This window comes from Bufo gargarizans, chromosome 4 (assembly GCF_014858855.1).
Source record: "Bufo gargarizans isolate SCDJY-AF-19 chromosome 4, ASM1485885v1, whole genome shotgun sequence".
Taxonomy (NCBI): Eukaryota; Metazoa; Chordata; class Amphibia; order Anura; family Bufonidae; genus Bufo; species Bufo gargarizans.
The window spans coordinates 73,957,576-73,966,458 of record NC_058083.1 but is presented as its reverse complement, the minus strand read 5'-3'; the positions used below and the strand labels follow the sequence as shown (position 1 = coordinate 73,966,458).

Here is an 8,883-nt window from a genome sequence, read left to right as displayed (position 1 = left end):
ATGCCTTTTTTTTACAGTTTAGGATAAAATATGGGGTCATTTATCCAATTGGTGTAAAGTAGAACTGTCTCAGTTGTCCATAGCAGCCAATCAGATTCCTCCTTTCATTTTCCAAAGGAGCAGTGAAAAAAGAAAGGTGTAATCTGATTGGTTGCTAGGGGCAACTAAACCAGTTTGATGACCGTACGTATGTTATCTGGCATTGTGGTCAGTGTTTGGCTATAGAGTGGCACACATCCGAGCAGCGGTCAGCAACCTCCAGCTGTGGTGAAACTACAACTCCCAGCATGCTGGGAGTTGTAGTTTGCCGACAGCTGGCGGTGGCTGACCCCTGTATCAGAGGTATGCCATGGGGAATCCTCCTGCCATGTAGTAACCGACTGGCACAGAGGGGGAGAGGACCCTAGCCGCAAGAGCTCACAATCTGCCTTGGCTGCAGGGGCAGGAATGGCTGCAGCCATGTTGTCACCAGTAGCTTTCCTAGGAAGTGGTTCATTTTTACAGTTTTTAATGATTTTAGAGGGGAGGGGCGCTCCACAGGGTAACGGCTCCTGATCTCTCACACACAAGGGAGGGCAGGCAGCAGCCGGCGCATTATTCCGCCTGACAGCTCTTGGAAACTGTCAGAGGCTCAGGCTGCTGCTGCCTCCCAAGTCCCCATAATGCCGCCGGCGCGGCGAGGGTTAACCTCCCTCAGACGCTCTCCAGCGGTTACTATATTTTTTTTTTATAACAGCCGTCTTGGCCACGCCCTCTTTAAAAAAAAAAACTTAGCGCGAGGAGGGGGGCGTGACCCGCCGCGCTGTGATTGGTCCCTGTAGAAGTGATGTAATGCATATGTATAGCTCTTAATAAACTAGTGCCTATAGAAGATTTGCAGAAGAAGGTGACGTGATGATGCCGCCAGCCCTGGTCCAAGCCGGCGCGGAGAAGGTTAATCTGCCTCAGACGCTCTCCAGCGGCTAGGGTTTTTTTTTTTTTCTTTTAACAGACGCTTAACCACGCCCATTGTAAGATTTGGAAACCAATGGCTAACGGCAGGCGGGACCGACCGGGCCGCTTGTGGGCGTGTCGTCGCGCTGTGATTGGCTCCTGCCGCAGTGACGTAACGCATATGGATCGCTCTAATAAACTAGTACATTGGGAAGTTTAGCAGAAGGAGCGCTCAGCGGAGCGGCTGCACTTTAGAGTCTTTACGTTACAGCCCCGGGTCACACAGGAGAAGCATTGCAGGCGGCATCACCATGGTGCAGCAAGTAGACAGCCTGGACCTGGACAGCAGCCACCCCACAGACACCGAGGAGGGGGAATTCATGGCTGGCAGCCCTGTAGCCTTGGATGAAAGTGACCCGGACTGGTGCAAAACGGCTACCGGCCACATCAAGCGACCCATGAATGCATTTATGGTATGGTCCAAGATCGAGAGGAGAAAGATCATGGAGCAGTCTCCGGACATGCACAACGCTGAGATTTCCAAGAGACTGGGCAAGCGCTGGAAAATGCTGAATGACAGCGAGAAGATCCCATTCATCAGGGAGGCGGAGAGGCTCCGGCTCAAACACATGGCTGACTACCCTGACTATAAGTACAGACCCAGGAAAAAACCCAAGCTGGAGGCATCTGCCAAGCAAGCCCTGGGGCAGTCTCCAGAGAAAAGCCCCAGTGGAGGTGGCATCAAGAGCAGCAAAAGCTCCACCACCACCACCAAGAAATGTCCCTCCAAGCTGAAAACCAGCAAACCCGGGGCTAAGTCCCCACAGGAATACTCTGGGATGGAAGACTATGTGTTTGGCAACCTCAAGGTGAACAAGGCTGTGAAGTGTGTCTTCATGGATGAGGAGGACGAGGAGGAGGAAGAAGAAGAGGACGAGCTGCAGATGAGGATAAAACAAGAGGAAGACGATGAGCAGCTGAGACCATACAATGTCGCCAAAGTGCCGGCCAGTCCCACCTTGAGCTCCTCGGCAGAGTCTACAGAAGGGGCCAGCATGTACGAGGAGGTGAGCCATGCCACCAGCATCAATGCCAGCACCACCAACAGTAGACTCTACTACAACTTCAAGAACATCACCAAACCCAGCACAGCACAACCCACCGTCACCCTGGCCCCATCCCGCCTGGTGTCCTCTACTACCTCATCCTCCTCCAGTGACAAAGATGATCTCCTCTTTGATCTGAGCTTAAACTTCACCCAGAACCCTCAGGCCACCGATTTGGGCAACTCCAATTCAGGAAACCTTTCTCTCTCCTTAGTGGACAAAGACCTAGACTCTTGCAGCAGTGAGGGAAGTCTTGGTTCCCACTTTGACTTTCCAGATTACTGCACCCCAGAACTCAGCGAGATGATTGCAGGGGACTGGCTGGAAGCCAACTTTTCAGACTTGGTATTTACCTACTGATTTTCCTTTTATTTTTATTTTTTATTGTTATTATTATTATTTTTGTAATTTTTTGTATTGATATTTTTGGGGTTGGGATGTTGAACAGACACTAAAAAAAAAGAGGAGGGGGGCGGGGTGCTGAAGAACTTTTTAAGAAATGAAGGGGATGGGGAGGGTGCTTCATTTCCCTGCCTGTGATTTCTGGCTTTCACTGTAAAGATGAGTGAAGAAGAAGAAGACAAACATGTGGGTTTTTTTTTTTCTTGATGATCAACAGTCTGGAAGATGTTGTGTAGAAATGTATATTTCTTGGCAGCTGAGCTGATTCTCAAGGGGGTCATTGTGTATTTTTTTTTTCTTTTTCTATACACATTTCAAATCTGATGAAAAGACTGGCAACCACCTTTTTGGAGGGAGAAAACTGATCTCTTCTATGCATCTGATTTAATTTTATTTTTTTTAGAAGCTGCAGGGAGCTGAAAAAAACAAAAAGGAAAAACACAGGACAACCTAACACTTAACTGTGAACTGATCTCAATCAGGAGTTTTTACTTTTTTCTCAGATCAACAAAGAAAAGAAAAAAAAAATGTATATGGTTTCACAATGTGATTTTAATTGCCAACTTTTTTTGTACCTTGTTCCCTTAATACCTCCTTGAATTTCAGACAACCCAGACCTCAATACAAAAAAAAACAAACGAAAAAATAAGGTATTGACACATTTTTGATACATGACAGACCTCAGTCTTTTTTAAAAATTAAAATATTTTCAGGCGTATTTTTGTACAGTTATGAACAAAAAGGGAACATTCCTGCTGTCATCTTGTTGTTGTTTTTTTTTATATTTTGTTGTCCTTTTCAGTGACACGTTCAGGCACTTCCTATGTTTTTTTTTTTTTTTTTGTTGCTGTTGTTTTATCTGTTTTTAGCATGCAAGTAATGTTGATACAATGATGTCCTGATCTAAGGATTAAAATGGAATTTAAAAGTAAAAAAAAAAAAAATCCTTGCATCTAAAAAAAAAGGATAATAATAAGGCCTTGTGATTAAAAAAACAAACACTTTTTTGTACAGCTATAGTTGAGATTTGTCCAATATTTGTAGGTAAAGATTTATTGAAATGGTGACATAGACCTCAGAGCTGTTAGCTTGAAGATTGTATATGTACTGTAATATAGTAGGATTCTATGTATATCATATGCTGTGATATGTGGATGGGGCCTGATAGAAAGTTATGAAACTGGATGCTGGATTTTTAGCAAATTAAAATAAAATAAAAATGACATTAAAAAAATTAATAAAAAGGCACATAATAAAAGGTTTCTAAAAAATGTGCAATATAATTCGAAAAAATGAATACAGACCATCTGCATATTTCCTAGCAAATGATGGAAAAACAGCCTTGTGCACTGTCTCCACATCATTGCCTGTTTTCCTAATGCTGAAAGTCTGTATCTTGATGATTTTAATAAATCAGCTGGAACTGATAGAAACTGGTTGTGGTGTCGGTGTGTTCCTAGGGCGGTGGGGTGGGTGGTGTCGGTGTGTTCCTAGGGTGGTGGGGAGGGTCTGGGTGACTCCATGGGTTTACTTTCATTCTATGTGAATCATACACAAATGATCAGTTCTGGTGGTGGGGTGGGCTTTGGTGACATGTGTCCACTTGTTCTCATACATGTGCAGAATTGGAGTTGGTGGCAATAATAGGGTGGGGGGGGGGGGGGCAGTTTTTGGGTTTACTTTGAGCTCTGAACCTAAAAGTGACGTACTAATGTATGTATGATCTTTCCCATGGGGGTGCAAAACAGTGACCCTGGTTATATACTTCCCCTGCAAGCAAAGTCCTATCCAGTGGAACACCCTAAAAACACTGATGGGGTGTAGTTCAGATTTTGAAGGGTGGCATCACATGGCCGCCGTTGCATGTTCTCTGTAGAGGGTGACGCTCGGTACAGTATTGCCTCATGGTCTGGGTCTGATCTTCCCAAAGTGCATGCTTTATTTAGCGGGGTCACTTGCATGCCCCACCCCGCCTCTTACCTAGCCCCACATACATCTGCAGGAGCGAGGTGGTATTGTCATAAAGGGGGTGACATCATGTCAGTCTCCGTGTGCATGTTCTGTGGAGGGTGGGTGTGTGGGGGGGTGTGGCGCTGCCTAATAATGCCACTAACGTGTTCAGCAACATGCGTGTCCTACTGCACATGGTATACAGATGTTAGGGAAGGGGGGGGTGAGTCAGGTTTAGGGTTTATTTAGATTAATTCTCCATTTTATGGGTGATTATATAATACTGCACGATCAGTAGGGGTGACCCTGGGGAGAACATGCTTCCACCAAAGTATAAAGAAAGGCACATGTAGTCCATGATTGTGTGTTATAAAATGTGCCATACCTTGCTGATATGTGTGTGTGTGTATATATATATATATAGTGTATGCATCTACACAGACACAATGGATGGGAAATCGCACGTAGACATGTAGACATGCCGCCTGTAGGTATAGGAGGATTCTGGAGAGGACATGCATGGCAGCAGCAGGAGGGATGTTGGGCGTGCCTAAGTGATAAGACTCCAGACAGCGGCTCATGCTTCAGTAACATGACACTGGCTCAGTGCTTGGAGGTCTCCTGACTTGTGCTGTAACCCCCCACCACCTTCCCACCTCTCCACATCTACATTATGTCTTCTCCTGGCCATAGTGCAGCAGATCCAAGTGATCCATGAGGTCCAGAACAGATCTGCTGCTCCCCCTGACACATACAGAACAGGTTTTAGTCTTGGAATATTTAGTGGCCTCTAAATTATTTACATCCATGAAGGAGGAGGAGGAGGAGTGGGGTGATGGTCCAGTGCACCCTGGAAGGTCTGCCTGCTCTGTAGAACACCATACAATGAATCCATTTCAGAGGCGATCCATTCACCCCGGTGACCTGAAGTCTGGGCTATCTCTGCTGAATGCAGTCTATTGTCTCCTGTTATCAGCCATGTGGCCGTCATTGGGTCAGAGGGTCCCGGGAAATGTCTGCCCCCACGGTCACTAGGTTATAGGTTATATCTGTCATAGGTAGAGTCCTGAGAACCTCCAGTGTGGATGTGCTATCTGTCTATCCATTTACTATCATCTATATATCTATCTATCTATCTCATATCTATTATCTATCCATCTATCTATCTATCTCATATCTATCTATCTAACATCTATCTATCTATCTATCTATCCATTTACTATCATCTATATATCTATCTATATATCTATCTATCTACTATCATCTATCTATCTACTGTCATCTGTCTGTCTATCTATCTCCATATGATAGATATATAGATAGAATATGGATATCTATATGATCTCTATCACCTATATGATCTATATGATATCTAATATTGATATAGATGTACTGTGTGTATGTATCTGCATGTGTTACCCCAGATTTCGGAGCAGTGATCTATCAGGCAGCAGACACATGTAATGATGCTGTGACTGCTGCTTCTGGAACAGGAGAGATTACATCATTGTATGTTGGCAAGGAATAATAAGCTTGGGATGGGAATCTAATCCCTTAACAGTATGTCATCGCTTACTTCTAGCCTCTGTGCTGACTCCACTTCCAATAACATATAATATATCTTATATCTTTGCATCCATTGATACTTTGTGTCTATTTGCTCCAGAATGGACACATTGTCAGAATAATATTTCCACACATGATTTTATTTATTTATTTTTTTCTCCCCATTTTTTTGTCTTCCTATTCATGGTTATAAAAAAAAATAAAAGGGATTAGTGTGCATCTGTTCATGAATAGTGGTTCTGGCAAGCCCCAACTAGACCAACAGCAGGAGAGAGGGAGATAGCCCCTGCCCTGGTCAGATGGTCTGAGGAACATTATTGGACGGCCACAATAAAACGTAGCATCTGTCTGAAAAAAAAAAAAAAAAAAAAGAAACCAAATGAAGATTTGCTGGAAGAAAGGGAAAAAAAAGAAAAGACCCTTAGCAAATGCTTGCACCCTCAGGGCTTTCCGCTTGTGGTGCCTATAGCAGGCACAGGAGGTGGTTAGACAACATCCATCAATACCATTCCTCCCCTCCCCCCCAGCAGACAGCTCGGTGTCTGCTTCCTACACACAGGACTGGAACCAGGAGGAGAGGTGGATATGAAATGCTAGGCATTCTCCATTATCAGCAGCAGTCTGGCATACCTCGCAAACAACTCCACATTTTCATGGAGGCTGCACTCAGCGTATATTCGGAGGGAGCTACTTCAGTGGGGGGGGGGCGAGGGCTCTAATTGTAGATTCATGTCGGTGGAAATGAAGGCAGCTTCAGGGCTTGGATTCTGTGATTGTCTTCTGCAGGCGGTGGGTGTCAGTCTGTAGCCTGTCTGCCGCTCCTTCAGGTACAAGAGGCTCATCTGGCAGAAAAAAGGAGTCAACACACACATCGTATAAAAATAATTACAAAAACTATATATATGTACATTTTTTTTCCAGAATCTCACACATTGGCACATGGTTCAATCACCTGCTTATCAAGGGACTTACCTGCTATGAAGACTGAACATGAAGCTTCTATCAGACCTTTGGAGAAAAGGGTTTGTCTCTGTCAATGTCTCGGGGGGACCAACAAGCCACTCTCTGCCTTGGTCAGGGTTGCCCCAAGTGAGAGAAAGCTTAGCTACACCGATGACTTGTTCTAATCCTTGTTCTACGAGGTGTCTTTATCTAGAGAAACTGCAATAATAGCAAACAAGGCAATGGGAAATTGGTCCACTGGTCATACATGAGGTGTGATGGGCCATAAACTGTGTCTTCTGTGTCACATCTGTGCTTTAGTAAGTTAGTGTTCTGTCATAACAATATAAACATCAATATCCACTGAAGAGCCAGTGAAGTGCTTCCTGCACCGGGGCCTTACTGTATATCCATGGTGTTCAAAGATCGAGCTGGCAAGCCAAGTCCATCCGTATGAGGTCGGTGTCAGCTATGTATTAAACAGCTGACACCCAGCCGCAATGACTAGGACTGGTGCAAACTCCAAACCTGGTCATTTAACTGATCAGATGTCACGGTCAATGGTGACCATGGCCTCTAAGAGGTTAGACAGAGGGAGGGGGCTAGGTTTGTCTTCCGATTGGAGCCTATACGGTGTAATCACAAGGTTCCAATTAGTTACTAAGGCTCCCAGGCCTGCCGTAAGAAACTGCCATGAGAACCCTCAGGATAACGCCAGGCCCACGTCTATGGATGCAGCTTATCATGTATGGTTGTGCTTCCAGTGCAACATGGGTGATGGCATGTGAAGAATCCCAGAAGCTGCTCCTTCCTGTGATCCGGCTCCGGGAACCACTCAATGGGCAAATAACGGAAAAAGGCAGGTATCGGGGCACAGCTAAAATGGATGGAAAGGATTTCTTGGGCTCAAGGCCCCTAAGAACCTCTTTCACACGAGCGAGTTTTCCGCGCGGGTGCAATGCGTGATGTGTACTCATAGCACCCGCACTAAATCCTGACCTATTAATTTCAACCCATCATTCTGGGTTGCGTGAAAAACGCATGTTTTATATTCTGCCCCATAGAAGTGAATGGGGCTTCAGTGAAAAACGCATTACATCCGGAAGCAAGTGCGGGTGCGATGCGTTTTTAACTGATGGTTGCTAGGAGATGTTGTTTGTAAACCTCCAGTTTTTTATCACGCGTGTGAAAAACGCGTAAAAACGCATTGCACGCAAATGCAGACAAAACTGACTGAACTTGCTTGTAAAATGGTGCAAGTTTCACTGAACGCATCCGGACCTAATCCGTCACACTTGTGTGAAAGAGGCCTAAGGGAGCTAAACATTAAAGTTAAAAAAAAAAGATTCAAAAATAATAGAAAACACAAAAATATTAAACCTTCAAATCACTTCCCCTCTACATTTAAAAATACTAAAAAATAAACATAATGGAGTCTTTTATCAAACTGGTGTATAGTAGAACTGGCTTAGTTTCCCATAGCAACCATTCAGATTCCTCCTTTCATTTTTGACAGCTCCTTTGAAAAATGAAAGGTGGAATCTGATTGGTTGCTATGGGCAACTAAGCCAGTTCTATTTTACACCAGTTTGATAAATCTCCCCTAATATGTATTACCAATTTTGAAAAAGGCAGAGAAGTAATATATATATATATATATATATATATATATATATATAATGTGCGGTGAAGCTAAAAACAGAAAAAAAATATTTAAAATGACCTATTTGCCATTTTTTGGCCATCTTGCCCACCGCAAATTGATTAAAAAGTGAACAAAAATTTGTATGTACCCCAAAGTTTATTTTCATAATTAGTAAAACATAATAACATCTGTATAAAAGTAGCATCTCTGTAATCGTACCGAGCCACAGAATAAGGCCTCCTGCACACGAACGTGTGCGCCCCGTTGCCGTATTGCGCGCTGCATTTACGGATCCACAATACACGAGTGCCGTTCCGTGGGCATTCCGCATCACAGATG

General features: G+C 44.2%; 1 protein-coding gene across 1 annotated transcript; it reads left to right on the top strand.

The window, feature by feature from the left end:
* Positions 1–1,170: 1,170 nt before the first annotated feature.
* SOX11 (SRY-box transcription factor 11) lies at positions 1,171–3,877 on the top strand. Its single transcript, XM_044290320.1, has one exon. The coding sequence runs from the start codon at positions 1,245–1,247 to the stop codon at positions 2,397–2,399; it is 1,155 nt and encodes a 384-aa protein (XP_044146255.1). The 5' UTR covers positions 1,171–1,244; the 3' UTR covers positions 2,400–3,877.
* The last annotated feature ends 5,006 nt before the right edge of the window (positions 3,878–8,883 follow it).